We start from the raw sequence: 24774 nt of genomic DNA, 5'->3' as shown, positions 1-24774 counted from the left end.
TATATTTCACCAAAAGACCAATATAATTTTCAAGCAAAACAATTTGGACTACAATGGATTAGATTCTATTGTTTCACAGGCAGCTACAATAAAGGTTTACTAATTGAAAACACATAAAAAAAGGAAAAATATTTGTATGTTTATGCTCTCAAAAATTGTGTGCCTCAAATATGTATTTTCTGTTTAAATAGCACTTATAGTAAAACAAAAAAAAAAACCAATAGAAACAAAAAAAAAGAAACAAAAAAGCAAATTTCTTCCATACTGTACAATACGCGTTTACGCTTTCTATTGCCATGTGCACAATCATGTCTACCATTCATTATACTTCCAACAGCGTGATCAAAGAGCCAGTGCCACAAAGCAAAGGCTGTAGAGAGAACTCCTTTTTATCTATAATATATTCTCATGGGCCAAGCATAACATGGTTCCCGGAAGGCTTGTGTTCCCATTTTTTCAGCTATTGCTCAAACTTGATTGGCTGCGGCCATTAACATTGTTTTTGAAACATTCAACCCTGGCCTTGACTTACTATGGACTGGAAAGGCTGCGTGATTTCAGCAAACATGGACTGGATTTTTTTTTTAATTGTCTTCACTTGTTGCTGCCGTCTGCGGGGATGGATTGGATCCTAGTGAAGATTACTAAAAAGTTAATGCAGTGGTGGTCTTGCAGTTGCCACTTGCAGCACCAATAGTGCAAACTATTTTTAAAATATTCATGCTGGAATTATTGCACTTGCGTTCTCGCTGAATGTTTGTGTGCATGCCACTGCAATTGCAAAACAGCAATTTCACTCTCCTTTTATCAATCCTAATGACCTGACTCCAGAGAGGGTTGCAGATTTTGCCACTTAATAAAAGTCGGTTTGGTGTTTGCTGGATCACACAGGCTCTCCAGTCTTTTTAAATCGGTGGCTAAACATTACAAGATAGTCTGGTTCTCTTTAAAATATGGTGAATAAAATATTAGCTCTGCCAAGAGCTTCCATTTTAGTTTTGGCTAATATCGAAAGAGAATCAGAAACACTTTAATATTTTTATTGATACCCGCATCTTTATCATCTGTCAGGAATCTCTCCAAAACAAAAGACCAAAATGAAAAAAAAAAACATATTACCTCCTGGTGACCATAAGGTTTGCATTAGATTAAAGTGGTCACTTGGACAAAAAGTTTAAAGAAAAGATTTCATTAGAAACACAGAAAGACGCTACATCCCAATAAGGACTTTCCCCACTTTTATACAAAACTAAAAACATTTTGGCTGGAACAGAGTTTTCATTTAGTCCTTAAAGATTAATTCCAGAATTCAGGAAGAAAATATTTGGTCCAAACACTGAAAAAGCTGGCATTTTTATTTAAAAAATGGTCAGACACCAAACAATGGTTCCACTGGAACAACTAATGTGTGTCGGGCTCACAATCTGCCTTAGTCATAGTTTTGAAGGTCATATGGTCATATGATGGGATACGGCAGGAACACAAAAACCGTGTAAAACTGGCCTCAAAGAAACTGAGCCATACATATAATTACATGTAATTAATTATATGGTACAGTGATAGCTATCTAAAAACTAACACATTAAAACAAAGGTCATTTCTAAAAACTCACAGTAAAAGCAAACCTGTATGGCCCAAATGCTGATGATAAAAAAACAAGGAAAAGGAAGTTATAAAACCACATAGTTTTAGAAACTTATGAAATATTAGGTCATTAACGTTGAAACTCTACAGCATATCTATAACACAAAGGGTACTTTCACACTATGCACATTGCATTGTGTACTCTGAAAAGGATCACAACTCACGTGCTATGCAACGCATGCAGTACATAGAGGGTACTGTAGGATTTAATAAAAGTAAACGTACATTTCGTAGGTAAATGCACAGCATGCTGCGCCTTATTCCAACGAAATCCACCGCACCTATGTACCATTGCAATATAATTGCATCACATTGCACGATGATACTGTATTGCCCATTGCAATGCAACAGGTTCAGTGTGCAAGTACCCTTAGACGTTGCTGCCTATTGAGCAACCTGGCTAAGTCATTTTCGATGATTGCTCTGGTGTACTTGCCATTGACCTGCTGAAACATTATTACTTTTAAGCACTACTAAATTTTTCAATAAAAGATAATTATTATTTTTTTTAAGTGGTTAAAAAAAAATCAGTACGGCTTAACATTTGCAAAATAAAGTGTATTTTTGAACATGTACAAATATATATATATATTAAAAAAATGTCTTAGGCGTTTGCCTTCCTTGAAAAAGATGTACAGATGTATGGCTGAAGATGTAAATATAATATATCAGTCAGTTAATGCATTGGTATGTTCAAAGGTTTTTTCTTTTTTAAAAAGACTGCTGTATATATAATGTTTTCCATAAAAGTCCAGAGAACTTTTTTTGTATTGTTTTATTGAAAATCTTCTTTGGGGATTATATAAAGTCTGTGAATATATTGTAAATATATTTTTGTTTTTTGGGGGATTTTTTTTTTTTTTGCATGAATGCATATCGTACCTTGACATTGTAACTGGGGAAATATGTACAGAATTTAAGTTTTATTTAAAACAGTGATTTCTTCTGCATGGACAGTGCATGGGAAAATGTCCTGTGCATAGTGACTTTCAACAGTCAGGTCAGACAATAATTAAAATGACAGTATTGTGTTTTTGTTTTGTTTTTTGTATTTTTCTTTTCACTTTTGTCAGATAAACCATTGATGGGCTATAATTTCAACAGGAATTTTAGTTTCGATTGGAAACCCCAAATTATAGTGTTATGTGACATATAGTTTATATATTTTATATAAAAAATAAAATAAAATATGGTAAATGAAGTAATCTAGCAACAATAAGTGAAATCTGGGTTTGTTCATTTTATGAATCATGAAGTTTACAGAAAATGGTTTATTTGTTCTGATGGAATTTTTTCTTTCCTTGTGATGTCACAAGCCTTGTACATAATGCGGTGTGATTCTTTTATTATTTTTTTAAAAACATTCATCTCCTGCATAGGATTTGAATAAAGAAAATAAATAGCAATTTGCTTGTTGTTCTGCTTCTCAGACTCATTATTTGTTTTATCCTTCCTATATGTGGCTTTAATATATCAGTGTTGTATATAGCAAACCTAAGAAAATTAATTTTGAAAATATGTTGCAGGAGGTCTAGAGGACTTTGTCCTATCAGGCTTACAAGCAAGAGGAGGAACCTCCAAGAATTAAACAAAATTTTTTTATTATGGGACAAATACAGCACATTTTGTAATTGCTTACAGTACATTGTTGAGTTACTTATACTTTAGTGTGTTTAAAATATAGGTGAAACTCAAAAAAATTATAATATCGTGTAAAAGTCTTATTTATTTCAGTAATTGAACTTAAAAGGTGAAACTAATACCATATTTGCCACTGTATAAGATGCACTTTTTCTACCCACAAAATGGGACGGATGCAGGAAATATCCGACTTACGAACTGCTGCTGGCTGTGACACTGGGGACTCTCTGCATTGTCCCTTGTGTGCCTCAGTTACCCCCGTGTGGGTCTCCAGCTCCCCCTGTGTATCTGCTCACACTTGCCCCCCATCTCCCCCCCCCCCCGTGTGTGTACGCTCCACACCGTGCGTGTTTGCTCCCCCAGTGTCTCCCCCCGTGTATGATTAGCCGTGTAGCTGGTGCTTCTCTCACCTAATACAAACCTCGCAGGCCGCTCCTGTTTTGCACAGCTACCCCTAGTGACTTCTCCTGCTGATGATGTAATCAGCAGAAGCCAACACTAGAGGAGCAGTGCAGGAGGTAAGAGCTCTGCGATCCCTGCGGAGCCATGGTTAGAGATGTTCCTGCTACACTGCCAATTATACATGGGGAGGGGGGGGACAGGAGAGGCGGCCAGGCACACATCTAGAACCGCTGATGTATAGTGAGTCTGTAACTTATGCATTTTGCAGAGCTACATCAACCTTTGCCTGCCAGACTGCTTTTCAATACTGTGCAGTTCTTGTTAGCTTTTCAGCACCTACCAAGTACAGAGTAGGGGTGTCGTAATAATTCATTTTTTAAAACAAACCCATGGTAAAAAAATGCAAATACTTACCTAGGGAGATGGAAGCCTCTGGATCCTGTAGAGCAGGGATGTGAAACTCAAATACAAACATAAACGTGAATAAAAAGAATGATATTCCTGGAACTGCCGGTGCTACACCTCGCTCAGGTCACCCCCCCCCCCCCCCCCCCCCTGGGCAAAGGATATGCAGAAAGTGATGAGGCGGCACACAACGGGCTTTGCTATTTCAAGAGTATATTGGTAGCAGAACAACACTACATGTTACGAGCCATCACTGCTCTTCATCAGGTGTATAATGCACCACACATCACAACCTCCATTTATAATCATGTAACCACGCCCCTTACCTAGGGGGTGTGGTGAGGGCTCACTAGACATAGGCCACTCCTAACTGCTTCAATATACAACATTAATGTCTATATATAGCATAATATAACAAGCACAATTATTATGATCCTACACGTCAATTTAAAAGTACAAAATTACAAAAGTATTAAAAGTTCAAAAATTCAAGGGTACTCCTAAACGGCTGCCCAGATTACTACATAATAACTGACCGTATTCCTGGGGCACTCCAAAATGGCTACCCGTAAGCACCAGGCTGTAAAGAGAAAAGTGAATGGCATAACAAACAGTACCAAAGGTCTCAACCACATATAATTATAAAAAACATTTCCATTGTGTATGCTCATTCATCCCTCTAGGATGTACAACATCCAAAAAATTGATCCAGCGGGCTTCTTTTTGAAGCAACAATTTTTGTTTGTCGCCCTGCTGGATTTAAGATCCAGAGCATTGAGCACCAGCCAACGTAATTGCGGAGCTCTGTGTCAAGCGTCTCTAAAGCGCCTTGCCACAGAGGTTTCGTAATTCAAATCCTCCTCCAAGAACATGCCAATACAGCGCTTATGTTCTTGTATGCGTACTGTCACTGCACGTGTGGTCATGCCCACGTACATCATGCCGCACGGACATTTCAATCCGTAAACGACACGTACTGGCACATGTAAAATTGCCTCTGGTTTGAACTTGTCTGCCAGTGTGGGGATGAGAGATCAAATTGCCTTTCATAATGGCAGAACACACATTGCAATTGCAACAGGCAAAGGTACAATCTCTTTGGTAATTGTGTGTTTCCTTGGTGACAGATGTATCAACTTTTCTGACCACATTCTGAACTGTTTTTCCTCTTTTGAGGGCAAACAGTGGTGCTTCCTGGAAAAGTCTTGCTACAGTTTGGTCGCTACTAAAAACCGGCCAAAATTTCCTCACTGTTTTCTTGACCAGTGAAGTGTTGCGGCCAAACTGCATTATAAAGGGGACGTGATTGCGATTGTCCCTTGCTTTTCTTCCATCCTCCGTCAATAACTCTGCTCGCTCTATTTTGCCCACCTCATCTTGTACTTTCTGGAGCTGTTCCCTCTGGTAGCCTTTGGTTACAACCTTCTCTACTAACTCCTGTCCTGTTTCTATGTAGTCCTCTACTTTAGAGCAGATCCTCTTAGCCCTCAAAAATTGGCACTTTGAGATGGCTCTCATGGTATGTGGATGGTGGTAACTATCATTTCTTAATAGGTTATTGCGGTCAGTGGGTTTTTTAAAAAGCTTGCTGTATAATTTGTCACCATTTTTCGTGATGGTAACGTCGGAGAAATTAACCATCTCTGTGGACGCTTCCATGGAAAACTTGATGGTGCTGTGGCCAACGTTGGCCTCAGCCACCATTTCCTCCAGGGCCTCCATAGTGCCGCTCCATATGATCAGAACATCATCCACAAACCTAACATTGAAATATGCATCCCCCATATCTAGGATGATTAATGAAAAACTTTTTTTCTAAAGACTCTACAAAGATGTTTGCCACTGACCGGGCTACTGGGGAACCCATGCTTGCCCCCTGCTGCTGGAAATAGAAATTACCATTAAATTTGAAATAATTACATTTTAAAACAAGTTCCAATGCATCTATAAGAAAATACACCATATTACTAGGCAAGTCGGTGTACAACAAATTGGATTCAACACATTCTATCGCCTCATCCTGTGGGATGGCTGTAAATAGGCACTGTATGTCAAGGCTACAAAAGATCAAGTTCTGTGGTAGACTGCCAAGAGACTCAATCCTTAACAGAAGATCTGTTGTGTCCTTTAAGCAGTGTGTAAATTTACCCACAATTTCCTGTAGGAAGCTGTCTATAAAACCTGCCAACGGGTACAAGACACTGCCCCGGCTAGACACAATAGGACGCCCTAGGGGGTCTACAAGCTTTTTATGAATGTGAAACTCAAATACAAAGTGGGACTAAATTGAGCTCTAGGACCAAGTCGCAGGCGAATCTCAATGTCTAGTGGCCACCTCTCTCCCTAAAAAGTTCCCTGGCGTCTAATAGCCCCTCTCCATCCCCTATACAGTTTCCTGGTGTCTATTGATCCCCTCCTTCCCCTGTACAGTTCCCCGGAGTCTAGTGACCCTCCTCCCTCCCCTATTCATTGCCCTGGTGTTTAGTCATCCTCCCTCTCTCATCTATACAGTTCCCTGGTGTCTAGTGGTTCTCCCTCCCTCCCCTATACAATGCCCTGATGTTTAGTGGTCCTCCCTCCCTCCTCTATACAGTTTCCTAGTGGCCCCCTACTTTGCCTTCCTAGTGGCCTCCCTCCCTCTAATATACCGTTCCCTGGTATCTAGTGCTTTCCCCATCAACATGGCTTTCCTGGTGATCTATAGCTTACCCTCCAATATAGCTTCTCTGGTGCTCTTGAGTGGGCCGAAGATAATGCAAAGTGGGAAAACCACCTGAGGGCCAAATCTGATGGCTGTGAGGGCCAGATTTGGCCCACGGGCCGCAGTTTGACACGTATATTATACAGCCTTTCCATGCAGCCCTTGTGGCACTACTGCACAATGCGACAGCTCACCCCTTCTTGCATGAGCACGGCTGTGCCTGCACAGCAGCATGGAGCTGCTCGTGCTCAAGTGGCTCTGGCTTACTGCACAGGTGCGGCCGTGCTTGTGCAGGTGCTGTATGGCCATGCTCATGCTTACAGATGAGCGCAGTCCCAAGCTTGGAATCTGACAAGCTCTAGTTGGACCTCTTGTGGGGATCTGCATTTGGCAGCAGAGGACAAGAGGCCAACGTGAGAAGCCTCTATAGGCTCCAGAGACTGCCCTCTTCTTAGGCAAGTATAGTACTTTTGACCCAAGGTTTGCCTCGGGTGATCTTTAATACAGATGTGAAGGAGGCACTCCAAAGGTGTCAATAAACTTACGTTTATTTTTCAGATTGCAAAACACATGTTTTACGGTTTCCCCCTTTCCTCGGGTGTAAACACAACCTTACAGCACAGCAACCTTATATACAAAGGTGCAATGCGCCCATAATTGGAAACCACCCCCTTTGGTCACATGACCAGTGTGACATCATAGTCCATATTCAGTCCAATTCTTACTGAGCACTACATAACCAGGCTGTCTACCCACCTAATTACACCTGTAAGTACATAAGTATTAGCTTCCTTACAGGTTAAATACCAACATATATTCCGCCATTTGATCCATAAATGTACAGTGACTCACTGCCCTGGGAACACAGCAAGCCCCAGGAACGCAATATGTTCCTTAACTCCACCCCCCACCAACCAACCGATGAACAATCATCAGGACTTGTAGTGAGAAAACATAGAAAATCACAATCCGCTACAGAAAGCATTTAAGGCTATACATATCATTCAGACCTCTTGATTTAGTACAATCCAACCAGTGGAGTAGCTAGAGATTATGGGGCCCATAGCAAAACTTTCATAGGGCCCTCAGATGTAGGCACTCTTTAAACTATGCAATCTGCCCCTACCCTATGGATATGAGTTAATTGACAATTTACAGTCTCGTGGAACTGCACGGCATATAGTTAAAGGGCACTGATAGGAAGGAGGAACACAAGTTAATAGTGAACACATCAAGTACCCCCTGGTGACCCCCTCTGCTCCAGGGGCTCCGTAGCAGCTGCTATGGCTATTGCTACGCCCCTGAATCTGACCTTCTTATCCCCCTTGCCTGGTTCTGTAGCATTACTCTTTCCTTCTCTACTGAGTGGTGGTACATGGCCTAATACCATCCATCTGAGCTGCAACACTTTATGCCCATGGGCTTGAAAATGTGTGTCGGTACTCGGTTTGGATAGGTCAAACCCTTGGCTAGAGCCCCTGTGGTCCTGTATCCTGCTCTTGGCCTCACGGGTCATTTTACCTATACACAGGAGACCACAGGGACATTTCAGTACATACACCACACAACTGCTGTTACATGTATGCATAGATCGAATGCCGATCTTTTCTCCGGTATAAGGAATGGATGTAACACATGTACGCTCTTGATAATGGCCCCACAAAAGTTGCAGCTGACCCGGAAATGTCCCTCTCTTTTTAGTGAGCTTACTCATCTCTATGTTTCATTTGGACAGATCAACATTTCTGCCAGGGTTCTTGATAGTTCTGCCACTTTTTTATGAGAACAAAGGTGCTTCTCTAGTTTTCAAATTTGACAATTATAACCATTTAACACTATTGCCTGCAATAGTAATGGAAGAGAAGTCAGCAAGTAGTCCATGTACTATTAATCTACAGTATCGTGTTAATATGGTGTCCAAAGGTTCTCAGTAGGATTGAGGTCAGGGAAGGTGAGGGCCATACCATGAAATTTCTCTCCTTTTATGTCAATAGCAGACAATGATGCAGAGGTATTCCTTGCAGCATGAGATGGTGCATCGTCATGCATGGAGATAAAAAGCACGGTTTTTCTTTTTGTACCATGATGAGATAATAAAAATAAGCCGACAGCTCTCTCCCCGTGATTCCGGCCCAAAGCATGACTCCGCCACCTTCTTGCTTACGTCGCTTCCTTTTTCGGACTTGGTGGCCGTCCACCAACCATCTGCCACTCCATCCATCTGGGCCATCCAGGGTTGCACGGCACTCATCAGTAAAAAAAAGACTGAAAATGAGTCTTCATGTAGTAGACTTCATCTATTTCGGCCCCTGCTAGTTAAGGGTGGCCGAATAGAAGGTTTATGCATAACTGCAATCCTCTGGAGCAGGGGCATAACTAGAAATCACTGCCCCCCCCCCCCTGCAAAACTTTGGATGGGGCCCCCTCCCCGTGCACACTGAATAGGGATGGTATACAAATCTGTCTACAAAACTTTCTACGATTCGTTATTAGTGGCTGAGCAGATGCACTCATTAAAACACAGCAGTCATCATCTCAGGACGGGCCCCCCTGTGGCTTCTGTGCCCCCTGCAGCTGCATCCCTTGCAGGGTCTATTGTTACGCCCCTGCTCTGGAGGATCCTGCACCCTGATGCTTGTGGGACTCCAGAGTCACCAGCAATGTCAAATACCTGTTTGCTGCTTTGTAATGACATTTAGTAACTGTTCTCTTAATCTGATGTATTTGGTTGAAACCTTCCTCTTTATGTTCACGAACCTGTGTGCGCTCTTAGTCACAAATCATTTAGGGCCTGAGCCCACTAACGCAGTTGTGTCCGCTTTTCAGAAACACATCAATGTTACAGATGCTGAAAAGAGGACTCAACTGCGTTAGTGGGCTCAGGCCCTTAATGATGATCACACGTAAGTTTTCATGAAATTTCTAAGGTTTTCATACCTTGTCGAAGGCACTCAACTATTTAACGCTTTTCGACAGCAGAGAGATCATTTTTCCTTCCCATATTGCTTGAAAATGGTAGCCTGCTTAAAGGGAACCTAAACTGAGAAGGATGTGGATTTTTCCTTTTAAAATAATACCAGTTGCCTGACTCTCCTGCTGATCCGGTGTCTCTAATACTTTTAGCCACAGCCCCTGAACAAGCATGCAGATCAGGTGCTCTGACTGGATTAGCTGCATGCTTGTTTCAGGTGTGTGATTCAGCCACTCTTGCAGCTAAAGAGATCAGCAGGGCAGCCAGGCAACTGGTATTGTTTAAAAGGAAACATCCATATCCCTCTCAGTTTAGGTTCCCTTTAAAGCGGACCTGAACTCAGAACTTATTCTCTGCTCTAAACCATATGCAACATCGTAATAAACATGTATTTGTTACGGTTGATATAAATGCTGCAATTAATCTGCAGTGTTTCTAATTTCTGGTTTCATGGAAGTAGACATATTTGTTACATCCTGTGCCTTCAAATGAGCTTATCTGCCGTGGCAGCCAGGTGACACGGGAGAGATCAAATTACAACTTGTGGTTAGACACAAATGAGGGGGTGTTAGGCTAAACTCTCTAAATACATAGAGGGTGCATCTCTCTGTTTTCCTTCTGTCCTGTGCAAGAGTTTAGGTCCACTTTAATAATGTAGAACATCCTTCTTTAGTAGTCTTTCCTTTATATGGGCTCACCTGGCAAACAAATTATCAGCTACAACTACTCTTTTGGGTCTGGTAGAGTAATTCCAGGGTGTGTGACTTGGTGACAAAGCAGTAAAATATTCCAATATGCACTGGGGATAGTGGCCCATCGTTCCTCGTGGAATGCTCTGGTGAAGATCTAAAGACCCATAGCAACTAAAGCTATGTACTCCCCTCGTGATGCAGGGAGATGGATCCAGCGACATCTCCCCGACGACGAGCGCTCCACCGCTCAATCTTCCTCCATCTTCCAGCCGGCAGGTGGGTGCCACATTACATGACGGGTGCGAACAAGACTTTAAGCAATCGCGGTACTTTGTTCTGGACTCGTCAGGGAGCTTAAAGATCCATTCCGCCGACACGCACGTTCTCTGCACACGACGCTAAGCAACGTTCACATGATCGTGCACCTGTACCTACTTCGCCAATACAATGATTTTTAAACCATTTACAAACAAGAAAATTATCAAAATTAATTTTATAGTACTTTTTCACCTACTTTTCGTTACTTTTTTAATTGCAAAGTGCTGAAAAGTTATTTTAAACGGAAGATGAAAAATTGACTCCTAAGGCTAGGTTTCCATTTGTGCGGCGGCATGCGTCTTGCGAGACGCGATTCCGGCACAGCTGCTGCCTCTCGCTATGCGCGGCTATGGGATTCGGACAGCTACGCACGAAATTATGCTGCAGGGCCTCAGATTTTTCCTCGCCCACGAATTCGGATGGCTTTCATAGACTTCTATAGGCTGCTGAAATCCATCCGAATTCGTGGACGGGGAATCGGCCTGGATTCGCAGCAGTCGAAACCAGGCCTAAGAGAAAACTGAGGAGAAAAAGTGAATTGCATATGGCCCCATGGCCCATATGCAATTAACTTTTTCTCCTGAGTTTTCACCTAGGTGATATTTTTAAACTTGTCAATAAAAAGAACACAAGAAGATGCTCAAAATAATTTTGATATTACTTTTTCACCTACTTTTTTTTCTTTGTTGAAAAGTTATTTTAAATCGAAGATGAAAAATTATCTCCCAGGAGAAAACTCAGGTGAAAAAGTGAATTGCATATGGTACCATGTCTTGGAACAGAACATACCTACCACTAATGAGCCAACACATGGAGCCTGTGCCAGCATTTTAACAAGTACACACTAAACAAGGTGAACAATAATTGACGAGACTACAGAGCTGTAGTGCTGCATCCAAAAATGGTCACCGTAATCGCTTAGCAGCACAGGAAGGAGATTAATGGGGACAAGCTACTGTCTGTATCTGCTCTGTTTTCACAGCCAACCAGGTTGTTGCAGCAGTTCTGCCCCACTGTCTGCAACAATTATGGGCAAGAGATCTCATCTGAGTGACTGGGTGGCCAGGCCTCATTGGAAGGCCCACATATTACAGACTAGGAGTATTTGACTTCTTTAAAAGACAACTCTAGTGAGAGGTATATGGAGGTTGCCATATTTATTTCCTTATAAACACAGGTTGCCTGGCAGCCCTGCTGGTCTATTTGGCTGCAGTAGTGTCTGAATAACACCAGAAACAAGCATGCAGCTAATCTTGTTAGATCTGACAAAAATGTCAGAAACACCTGATCTGCTGCATGCTTGTTCAGGGTCTATGGCTAAAAGTATTCGAGGCGGAGCGCATGCGCGGCGCCGACGTGAGCGGATGCAACACGTCTGAGCTCCGTGACTGAGTGGAGCAAACGGGTGATTTAGCAGCCTACACACAAGCTAATTCAAACCATCACTAACCTCCTGGGATGGGGGACAAGTCGAACCACAAGTAGGGCAAAAAACAAGGTGAGGTCGCCAAGCAAAAGCCGATCAAGTCAGCCTTCTCTCGGCAGCAGAAGAAGGAACAGACAACCAAGATGGCCGGGGTAACTCCAGACCAGGCCTCTACGTCGCAAGCTGCGTTGGAACAGTCCAGTCAACAAGGCTCACCAAGTGTCTCGCTCTCCCCCAATCTGAGCATTCTAGCCAGCGGTCCTCCCCGAGCCCACCAACTTCTCCACAGCCCGATATAGTATCTACCATACACAAGATATTGGTAAAAGAGCTGGGAGTGGCGGTGGCGAGTATCACAGCCCAGATCCAAGACATCGGTGAGAGAACCCACGCTATAGAGGAAAGACTGGACGGTTTCTCTGATGCCTTTGCGGAGGACAAAAGCAGGCTGGATGACCATGACAATAAATTTCTAAAGATGGAGTTCAGATTGGAGGACTTTGAAAACAGGGTGCGCAGGTCGAACCTACGTATTCGTGGCCTACCGGAATCCATCACTGATCTACGAGCCGTAGCCCTAAACCTCTTCACTGCACTGCTTCCCCAGCTGGACCCATCTCTCCTGCGGCTTGACTGTATTCATCGAGCTCTAGGAAAACCGTGCAACACCAATTTGCCACGCGATGTCATCCTTAAATGCCATTACTATGACACAAAGGAACAGATCATAAATGCGGCTAGAAATTTGAATCCACTACCGGTTGTTCCCTCCACTGTGCAAATCTACTCGTATCTCTCGCCTATTACCCTACAGAAAAGAAGAATCCTGAGGCCTATCTTGCTAAGCCTGCCACCATATGGTACAGATGGGGTTTTCCTTGCTCCCTGATCTTCATTCTGCAAGGCACCAATCATCAAATCACCTCACTTGAGGAAGGCCACAGAATCCTTGAGGCGGCAGGAATGAGAGTTGAGAACCTGACCTCAACGCCTGGAACGTGTATGGAATACGGTGTCAAGACAGGCGCCGACCCCGCAGTCTAGCCTTACTACCCCCACTAGATGATCGCCTCTATCCTCATGTTTTGTGAGTACTGTGATCAATGAGACTGAAGATACGGTAATGTTCCCGTCAACTTGGCCTCATTTTTTGTGCTATGCTGCCCTTGACGTTCAATGCACATAACTTAACGTTTCAAGTTTGATGATTACTATTCCACTTGGCGCCTTTTCTGAACTTCTTGCCTTCCCTGTATGGAACACTCGATTTTTATTAGGTGAAAAGCTGGAACTTTAACATCTTATACTGTTTACCTCTTTTTCTACCTAAATGGCATGCCGCTAACTTCATGTTGAAGGAACTCTCGGGCGCCATACGTGCAGAACTCTCATTATGTGCCCTGACTGTAATCATAGATCACATCTCTTCCCCCAGTATTTTTATTTTTTTTATCAAAACCCTGCTTATGCAATCACTGCACCAAGTATACTTTCTGGTCCCAAAACCAGTCTGCGCTATTCACTTCCATAAATACTAAAATGAGGAAAGCTTTCTTCATAAACATGCAGAGTCCTGCTCCTAATGATGATACTATAATGCTTAAATGTTCATGTAAATTTTGATGTTTGTTCCTTGGTTCGATACTTGAAAGAGGAGTAGGTTTGTTGCAAACATGATCTATTGAAATCTAGGTTTTGTTCTCTGTGTGTGCGGTGTGACCTGCTGGGATTGGGCTCCTTTGCGCTCCTCCCTTCCCCTGTGTATTATGGCTCCCCTGTTCTCCCCTGCCATTCTTGTTGGTTGGGGGGGGGGGGGCCTGGGGAGCCGGCGGGGGAAGGGGGAGCGCCGGACCCCACATCTACTGCATCCCCTCTCCACATGTGGTTCCATATGATTAACTAATAACAGGGACATACATTTTATGTTCCTTTCTCTTTAACCACTTCGCATCCAGACCTTTTTTTCCCACTTATGGACCAGAGCAGTTTTGACAGTTTAGCTATGTCCTTATTTACTCAGAAATAACTTTATCCCTACTTACGACACAGAAATGAAATATATATTGGTTTTTTCCAAGACAAACTAGGCTTTCATTGTATGTCATTTTTTCCCTCGCACAATTTTGTTTTCTATGAATTTTAATGGGAAAACAAAGAAAAAAATTGAAAAAAACATTTATTTCTCAGATTTACCAATTCCAGTTTAAAATAAAAAGTGCTACTGTAGATAAAAAACACACATTTTGTTTGGCTATTCTTACTGCTTATCACAAAACTTAGATTATGTTCCGGTCACAATTTATGGTGAAGATATTTGATTCTGAAATAATGCTGAATGAAATGAGAAAATAAAAGTATTTTTAATAGTAAAAATCAATCTCATTAGCTCAGGAAACATATATTCCCATTCATCAATTAGTGCTGCTTCAGATAGTGCCAGAAATGTGCACAGGAGCAAGCCCAATCCTGCACAGCACTGCTTCTGCTACAAGACGTATATCTACTGACTTGTGGCTTATGAAGTCACAGAGGACGTATATCTACTGACTTGTGGCTTATGAAGTCACAGAGGACGTATATCTACTGACTTGTGGATAAAGTGGTTATATTCACCCAGCTCCACTCAGGTTTCAATTGCTGCTCCAACCTAATGTCAGGTTCAATGATAGGAGGCAGTATTTTATTTTTGTACTCTTGCCTCCCATACCTGACCTTTCCAGGGTATGTTACCCTGTTGCAAGAAGTAGCTATTAACTCTTTATACTCTAGTTATGCTTATGTTTTGTTTTGGTTTTTCAGGTCATTTAAACTCAAAAGGTACTTACAGCTTAATTGTACACCACTGAGACCAAGATCATATCTTAATGTCTCACAATGACTACTTTAAAAATCCTTTCATTAAATGCTAGGGGACTAAACTCCTCCTCAAAGAGAAGGAAACTATTTCTGAGTCTTGCACAGTATTCGGCAGACATCATATGTCTCCAGGAGACACACTTCTCTACATCCCAACCAACTTATCTTCATAAAAACTACAAAACGATCTACACAGCAAATGCTAGCAAGAAGCACAGAGGTGTATCCATATTAATTAAAAACTCCCTTCCCTGGGTAACAGATTCAGTGACCTCAGATCCAGAAGGGTGCTATGTAATCATAAAAGGCTTACTATTTGATCAGAAGCTCCACCTCATGAACTCCTATGCCCCACCTGAACTAGCGTTTAAACACTTTATGTCAATGCAAAAGAAAGTAGAGGTCCCACCTGAAATGATGTTTATTTGGTGTCGTGACTTTAATATGACTCTCAACGAAAAACTAGATAAATCACACCCATCAGGAGATAAGCTATCCAAAAATCAGCGCGGACGACTTCAATCCTCTCTAGAGGAAAATTTTCTAGTTGATGTATGGAGAGAGCTTTATGGTAGCAAAAAAAGTTATACCCACTATTCCAGCTCTCATGGCACTTATGCTAAAATTGAACATTTTCTAGTCACTACCTCAATGGTCCCTCAGTTACAATATCTACGCCATATTCCAAACTCCGTTTCAGATCATGATACCCTTCTGCTTTGCATTGACATGAAGATGAAAGCCCTGACCCGCCCATGATGGAGGCTTAATGAATCTCTAATACTCAATCAGGAATCAAGAACCCTATAGCTGAGACTTTAGACACATATTTCCAAGAGAACAGGTCGGAGATCTCCCCAATCACTTTGTTGTTAGCTCACAAGACTGTTATAAGAGGCCACCAGATAAAATTAGCCTCCCAAAGAAATAAAAAATTCAAATCAGATCTAATGAACGTGCAATACCGGCTATGCCGATTACAAAATCTTCATGCGGATGACCCATCTCTTTACCTCCTAAAACAGATACAAGAGACAAAGCAAAAACTAGATGTCCTATTAGCACGCTCCACTGAGGAGGCTCTAAGAATGACCAAAGCTACTATAGGTACATGAATAAGCCTGATGCCTGGTTGGCAGCTAAACTGAGGAACCAGCGAAAAATGAATGTAATTTCTGAAATTAGAGACTCTTCAGGTCGCATAACGAGTAACCCAGAAAAAATATATAATATATTACATAAATATTACTCTGACCTCTACTCCCAACCTTCTCAATCTCCACAAATTCCACTAGAGGAATATCTTAATTCCCTCTCTCTCCCATGGCTAAAACCAGCTAAAGCTAAAAAATTAAACAAAGAATTCTCCTCTGAGGAAATAGCACAAACAATTAAAAAAATAAAACTACACAAGGCCCCTGGCCCTGATGGTCTGAGTTCTTTATACAATAAAAAAAATGATTCCTCAACTTCTACCCCACCTCACTAATTGCTATAATAATTTACGAAAACACCCTCTCAAGCACTATGAGTTTTTAGAAGCCCACTTAAAAAACACTTAAGGACCGCCTTACGCCCATAGGCGGCGGCGGGTTTAATTGGTTACTACGTCAGTTCACGGAGACTGTCTCCGTGAACAGTGTGCGAGCCGCCGATCGCGGCTCGCACGCCTAATGTAAACACGCGGGGAAGAAATCCCCGCTGTTTACATCATACGGCGCTGCTGCGCAGCAGCGCCGTAAGGCAGATCGGCGATCCCCGGCCTCTGATTGGATTGAAGCCTATCCCACAATGCGCAGGACGGATATCCGTCCTGCGCAGATGAATGAGGGAGAGGGAGGTAAGGGGAAGGAGGGAGCGCGGAAAACGCTGCGGAGGGGGGCTTTGAAGAGCCCCCCCCCCCCCCCCCCCCCCCGCTCGGCCACATGGAGCGGCGGCGATCAGACCCCCCCAGCAGGTCATCCCCCTAGTGGGGAAAAAAGGGGGGAAGTCTGATCGCCCTGCCTTGCTCACGATCTGCGCTGCGGCCTGGAGAGCCCACGCAGCACCGATCTGAAGGAACAGCCCCGGTCCTTAAGTGGCAATCTGCCCTAAACCTGATAGGGACCTACTACTACCTAAAAATCACCGCCCAATAGCCCTACTCAATATAGACTATAATGTCCTCACAGATGAACTGTTCCACATAATTCAACAACTATACTCTTTTCCATCTGCTTATCTGAAACTTCTAGCACCATCATCCCAACCTATCAAGATCCAACGTGGAACCCATCAGGTACAGTATGTCCCCTTTCGCCAGCCATATTCACCATCATGATGGAACCCCTAGAATGCTCTATACGAGCTAATGTAAATATTCAAGGCTATAAGATCCGCTCACACTAATTCACACTGTCACTATTTGTGGACGATGTCCTGTTAACTCATGTCTTTTTCTATGGAGATAATTCAATAAAGTATTTTTGAAACTAGAAGTATTAGAGGCAGAGGAACAGCAGGACAGCCAGGCAACTGGTATTGTTTAAAAGGAAATAAGTATGGAAGCCTCCATATCTCTCTTGTTACAGTTGTCCTTGAAAGTGTACCCGAGGCGACATTAGATAAACTTGTATATAGAATTGAAAATAATAAATAAGGCTGTTTTACTTGCTTTATTTTGCTGCCTGAAAGAGTTAATTTCTAGGCATGGAAGTGACAGCTTCTGTCTTGTCAGTACCTTGTTGGGAATATAGTAAACATCATTGATTAGCAAATTACAGCCATAAAAGTTTTCCTGGCAGAATACAACTTCTTAGAGCAGAGGGAGATAGGACAATGCCTGACAAAGCAGATCTTTTCCTACCTGGTCTTGAATTTGGACCCCAGTGCTCATAATGCTAACTTCTTAGCTCACATGTTAATTTATACCCTATACTTTCTCTGGAGTTGAGTGGCCAAGTATGTCATTGTTAATCTTCACAAGACGTAGTTAAAATGTTGCGACCATGAATTATTACAGCATGGATCAATAAAATAGCCATTTATACAGTATACTTTGTGGTGTACCAGATACTTTTGTTGTTTATTTAAAATGCATAAAATCTTCACAACATCTTGATTCTTAGTTTTAAAGTCAGAACTATTGTTTTTATTCAATCAAAGGACTTTAATTTTTAAAGAAACCCAAGGTGAGAAACATATGGAGGCTGCCATATTTATTTCCTTTTAAAGAGGACCTGCAACTTTAAAAACATCCACTGGGGATACTTACCGGGGAGGGGGAAGCCTCTCTGGATCGTATCAAGGCTTCCCCCGTCCTCCTCCATCCCACGGTGGTATCGCTAGCGGTCCCCGATCGGCAGCCATGTAAATATTTACTTTCCCCGGCTCCAGCTCCGGCACAGTAGCGTCTCTTCACTCGGGGTCAGGTGGAAATAGCCGATCCCGATCAGGTCCGCTCTACAGCACAGGCAAATTGCGTCTGAGCAGTAGAGTGGGTCTGATCGGGATCAGCTATTTCCGCTTGATCTCAAGCGGAAAGCCGCTACTGTGCCGGAGCTGGAGAAGGTAAATATTGCAAGCACTACTGCGCTGCGCCACAGTCGACTTTCCTTGTGGGCTGTGGTTTAGCGGGCCCAGGGAGACCACCATGGGACAGAGAAGGATGAGGGAAGCCTCAATTGGAGGCTTCCCCCTCCAGAGGTAAGTACCGCCCAGGGGACTATTTAAAGTTACAGGTCTCTTTAAGCAATACCAGTCGCCTGGCAGTCCTGCTGATCTTTCTGGTCAGTAGTATTTGGATCACACACCTGAAGTAAGCATGCAGCTAACCTTGACTGGTTTGTGTCAGAAACACCTGATCTGTGGGCTTTTTCAGGGTCTATGGCTAAAAGTATTATAGGCAGGTAATCAGTAGGATAGCCAAGCAACGTGCATTGTTTAAAGGGATCCAAGCAGTTTTTTTTTCTTGTACACAATCGTTTAAGCGCACATCCTAATTCACATAAACGTCCACATAAAAATCACTTAGGAGTTCTCATATGCAGTTCTTATATGCAATTTCTTGATCTCTTGTGCCACCATCACCATGGACACCCAACAGTAAACAGACTCACCAGATATATTGGCCACTGCTAGACTGGCCAACCATGCACAAATCCAGGAGCCTCAGTTTTTTTTTCTGCAGTTTGTCCTGGTTTCTAATAGCTATAGGAGCTGCCATTTCCCCCCTCCCCTTCCCTCTACCTTTATGTATCCATGGAAAGGTGTGAAGGTAATTAAGCATAACTTCTCTAAACTGTTTGAAGTACAGTGTCCTATCTCCCCTTTCCTGTTGATGAAAGCCTTTTTTTGCTCATTGCTACTGCTTATGACAGCAGTCCTTATCTGCCTGCTATTTCTGTGGACAGCGGACCATGGAAGTAGGGCAAATAAAGCCTCTAACAAACATTTAAATATAAAAAGAAGAGGTAGAATGGATTTTTTTAGTATGAACCCACATTGTTTGCATGCATTTTTAATGTGCTATTGAGGTGCACTGGGGGCCAAAAATACTGCTCGGTTCACTTTAAGAGGAAATAAATATGACAGCCTCCATATGTCTCTTACCTTGAGTTCCCTTTAAGTCAGAGGTATTTTACACAGAGAGTTTTACTATTCTAGGATATAGGCCTGATACTGTCTTTCAGCCAAATACATCTTTGTTATCACAAGTTACATGCCTCATGTAAAAAGCCTAACCTAACGTTCTTTTTCAGCTTGAAGTCAGCTCATAAAAATGGTTGAGCTCAGACCTCCCACTGACCAGGAATCACCTCCCCTCTGTTAAAGAACATTCTCTTCCATCTCCTGTTTAATGATGGGTACTATGAGGTCATACTCCACGACCTTGTCAAGGCTTGAGCTGATTCTTGGCAATACAGAGAGGTTTACAGTAATACGAGTCAGTGTATTCCAGGTCATGTAATTTTATAAACAGGGAGATCAAACAGGAATATCTACAGAGGCAAGTGCAAGAACACATGGATTTACAACCTGGCCCGCCGCCATGAAAATAAAGTCTATGTATATTCATATAAGCAAGCATTATATACTGTGTGTACCTTCAATGAGCTTGATTTTAATAAGCCACGAGCAATTCATTTGTGGTATTGTCACCTTCAGAGAAAAGTTGATCACCTTAAAGTCACACAAAAAAAAGACTAGAGGGTACCATTTAAAGGGATACAGTATATGGAGTCTGCCATATTTATTTCCTTATAAACAATGCACATTGTCTGGCTGTTCTGCTTATCCACTGCCTCCCGCCCTGATCAAGCATGCAGATCAGATGTTTCTTACAAAAATCTGACCAGATTAGTTGCCTGATTGTTTTAGGTGTGTGATTTAGAAACTACTAACCAACTGGTATTGTGTAAAAGGAAATAAATATGGCAGCCTCCATAGGTCACCTCGGGTTTCTTTAACAGTAAGGATGCAGTAAACTGATAGTTAAAGGGAACCTTAAAACAACTTTAAAAAAAGAGTTTCACTTACCTGATGCTTCTACCAGCCCCCAGCAGCCATCCGGTGCCCACGATGTCCTGGAAGGATGTTCCTGCTGTGGCTAAGTTTTGCTTCCTGCGCCTGCGTGGCCCAGGCCACTTGCATCCTCGCTGACGTCGCTGTCCCCATCTTGCGCATGCGCAGGACAGGGACATCAGGGAGAGCAAAGATTCATGCGGTTAGGGCCGCGTTGGCGCAGTGCCAAAAACAAAACTTACCCATTGCGGGGTACCGGAGCATCCCTTTAGGACGTCGTGGGCACAGGGTGGCTGCTGGGGGCTGGTAGAAGCATCAGGTAAATGAAACCCTTTTTTTACAGTTGAGTTAAAGTTTCCTTTAAGTAAACAGTATATCGCACCAAAGAAAAGCCTTATTTCAGCATTTGCAGCGACGGCAACAGCGCATCCACCAAAATTTGCTAGAACCGGCCCTGCAAGCGACCCTGTGCAGTCCATGCTCCCCAGCATAGTTGTTTTAGGCCTCGTTCACATCATTAGCGCAGATGGCTGTGCGATTGGAACGCAACGCGTCCGATCGCACGCCATCTGCGCTCCTATGCGCTGCGCTGCAGATCCCATTCATTACAATGAATGGGATCTGCGCTGCGATTCCCAAAAATGCGTGCAGCACGCGATAGCGCAATCGCGCATATGATGGGAACGGTAGAAGGGCTGTCTATGCCCTTCTACCGTTCTTGCGTGTCGCACACTATACGCGCTGCCAAAATGCGCACGGCAGCGCGTATAGTCTGAACGAGGCCTTCGAGTTCTATTGCTTGCCCCCTATGCTTTGCACTTTTGCTTCTAATGTTTGTATCAATGTATTTTCCCAAGTACCTTATGGCGGTCTGTCTCATGTACTACTGCCATTGCCATGTGAACCTCAAACAATTCCAGGTACGTCAATTGGCAAATTGACAATTGGTGAATAAAAGTAATTCTGAAGTTTTTCTGGATCAGCCATATGCTTGTTTCAGGTCTGTGATTTAGACATACTTGAGCCAAAGGGATAAGCAGACATACAATTGTTGTCGTGGGAGGGATGGAGGGGCGCACTTTGGTGTCTCTGCCTTGGGTGCTGGAGGACCTTGTCCCGGCTCTGACTACTTGAGCCAAAGGGATAAGCAGACATACATTTGTTGTCACGTAGGGCTTTTTGGTGCAGGATGAGCAGAATGATGCCCACCCTGCTGCAGCACAAATTTGGGGTGGCACTAAATACTATTCCCCCTCCAAGTCATTGCAACTGGGAGGGAGAAGTAGTTTGGGGTCGCATGACCCCTGAATTACCCATATGCAGGGATCAGACTACAGCATTACTGCTATAGCCTGTCTGGTCTCCCTATGACCAACAGCCCCACTGCAGTCCATCATGAATGTGGCAGCCAGAATTATCCACTGCTCCCATCGCTACACCACGGCGGATCCCCTCCTTGAATCCCTCCACTGGCTTCCTATCCAGTCCAGAATCAGATTCAAGATACTGTGTCTGACCTACAAATCTGTCCAACCTACATTTCCGATCTTACTCAGAGGTACACACCTAGCCGCTCACTCCACTCCTCCAATGAACTTCGCTTGACCGCCCCCTGCATCACCCAGTCCCATGCACTCCTCCAGGACTTCTCAAGAGCTGCTCCAACACTATGGAACTCCCTACCTCCACCCATTAGGGCAGCCCACTCCTTCAACATCTTCAAGAAGGCCCTCAAAACTCACCTTTTCACTCTAGCCTACTACCCCTCACAAGTGCTCTAATCCCACAGCTGAACTCTGGTCCCCTACCTTTCGTGTCCTTACCTCTCCCTCTAGATTGTAAGCCTTTGGGCAGGGTCCTCCTCCTTTTGTGTCCTCCCTGATCATGCGCCTCCATTACTGTGAACCCATGCTATGCATCTGAGTGAACCTAACTTGCCTAATCTCCATGCTCCCCTCCAGTGACTGACTAAGCATTACCTGGTACTCATTCTGTGCTGCGTGATCTGGTCTTTCTTGTATTAATGTATTGTCATATTGCTGTATGTCACCCCTAAATATTGTTTGTAACCTAAACTAATGTCCAGCGCTGCGTAATATTTTGGCACTTTATAAATACAATAAATAAATTAAATAAATATAGCCGCACCAAGCTTCGGCGCTACGTGGCTCAGGGCAGGCGCCAAAAAACCCTACCTTGATCAACAGGACAGCGGGTGACTTCTTTTGTTTAACAGGAAATAAATATGGACATGTCCTCTTATAAGTCTGAGCAGCAGAGGGTAGGTGAATTGGGGGTGGGTTTTAGATTTTATATTCACTGTGTTTTTTCAACATGAACTTGTGCTATGATTAAGGATCTGCGAGTCCGAAACATGTCAGCTCCTTGACTGTATGGCTGTTTACCTGCAATAATAAAATTGGGACTCGATTGCACACAGGAGTTTGTGCGGAACTTTTTCCTTCCTGTCCGAGCAGCAGACAAAAGCTAAAATTAGCAATTTTTTGCTAAAGATTATCCAGTATTTTTGGGCAGGTACAAGTCCTTCCTGTATCTATCCTGCCCAGGGACAGCCGATGATCTTTTTACAGCCATAACCGAGGTGCTCTTTCCCATCTACGGAAGTTAATATTTCACCGTTCGGCTTCTGTCTTCAATACTTTAATTAAGAAATATTGCATGCTTGGCTTTGCTCACTGGTAGGACCAGTATGCCCTTGGGCAATGTAGTTCAGAAACCGGAGTGGTGTTCACATGCCTTCCAAGTGATCCTTTACGTCCCTGAAGCCTATGTACTGCAGCTGGAGAACTGGGGACACCTCTCTTTCTCCTTTCCTTAGGCGCTCTATCATTGCCTTGAACTGCAGAGTAAGTGTCTTAATTAGATTCAGATGCAGTTCATTAACTTTTTACCCTGCCCCCCTATCAAGGAGATTTCTATTGAGATTAAGTCAATGGTTTGGTTAGGAAGGCAGGTTTTATGACATATAGTTAAGAGCCATTGACGCGGTGTCCTCTAGAGGAGAAAGAGTCATCACTAGATTGCAGGTTTTTATAGAGGAGTATAGATAGAATATCATCTACATAAACATAGAAAAATAGGCTAGATTGCAATTCTGTGGATATTCCAAGTCAGCGAACATAAAGTGAACCTCCGGACTAAAAATCGACTCAGCAGCACTGAAAAAGCTTGGTGCTTCTTTAACAGTTTCACAGCATCAGAACTTTGTTTCTCTTATACAAGCCTCATTTTTAGCTGCACAGAAGAAAACTGCCCGGGCAGTATTCCCCTTATGCTGTGCAAAGCATGATGGGATTTCTGATGTTGTTGTTCTCGTTATGCTGTTTTGGTGTAATTTTTTTTTTTTTACATTTTGAATTTGACATTTGAAGCCTAGCGTGTGCAGCTGGGAGGGGTAATCAGGACACAGGACAGTTGGAATTGTGTCTCCTGCTCCTTGTCACCTCCTTTCAACCAAAAAGATGGCAGCCCCCATGACAAAGATGGCAGCCCCCATGAATCACAAACATTTGCCTATTCTTTTAAAACAGGGTGGGTAAGAGATTATATTACCTATCTATTCTAATTAACATAACTAATACAGTATGTTTGTTTAGGCTGAAGTTCCCCTTTAAAGAGGAACTTCAACGAAAGATAGTAGATGAGGAGGGAAAATAAATCAATTCATTGCAAAGTGAGACGTTAAAAAATTGAAGATAGGTCAAGAAATGATTGATAGTTGCCGTGCTATTTGTTCATGTTGTTTGATCCACCGTGAGCCTGCAGGTCATAATCTTTACAGGTGACAGACTTGACAAAAAAAAAGCACCAACTGCCATCATCTATAATCACACCCACTAACAACGTGATAGGCTAAAAGGTTGTTTTTTGTTTAATATATTTATATGCACAGAGGGAGATACTTGTCAGTTGGTAAGATCCGTTATTTCCCACAAAGCAAGACAGAAGATTCACAGACAGTGAACTGTCATAGCCGTGGCCCTGATATCAATGACATGAATACTGTATATAATTAAACAAGATAATTCAGGTGAATTCATAAAAGACAAATATGAATTTCCTCCTAAATGATGGACTCAATAACAGCATGTAATGCCGTTCTATAGATCCTAAAGCTAGCAAAACTCTTCAGAACTGTAGTTAAGAGTAAGCAAGGGGGAACATCTGTCCCCGGGCGCAGCCTCTGAGGGGCGCT

General features: G+C 42.9%; 1 protein-coding gene across 5 annotated transcripts in view; it reads right to left on the bottom strand.

Annotated features, from left to right (window-relative positions):
- The window catches only part of LOC137547218 (uncharacterized), a 742288-nt gene that overhangs the window by 13481 nt on the left and 704033 nt on the right, over positions 1-24774 (bottom strand). For 4 of the 5 annotated variants that reach the window (XM_068270547.1, XM_068270546.1, XM_068270544.1 and 1 more), the window contains one exon: positions 4331-4672. The exons of the other annotated variant lie outside the window; for it this stretch is intronic. In XM_068270547.1, coding sequence (XP_068126648.1) covers positions 4573-4672 — 100 coding nt within the window. In that variant the 3' untranslated portion in view covers positions 4331-4572. Of the gene's footprint in view, positions 1-4330; positions 4673-24774 lie in introns of those variants that run through there. 5 annotated transcript variants of the gene reach the window in all.

The sequence above is a fragment of the Hyperolius riggenbachi genome, chromosome 2 (assembly GCF_040937935.1).
Source record: "Hyperolius riggenbachi isolate aHypRig1 chromosome 2, aHypRig1.pri, whole genome shotgun sequence".
In the NCBI taxonomy this organism is placed as follows: Eukaryota; Metazoa; Chordata; class Amphibia; order Anura; family Hyperoliidae; genus Hyperolius; species Hyperolius riggenbachi.
This window is presented reverse-complemented; position numbering and strand designations above follow the sequence as displayed.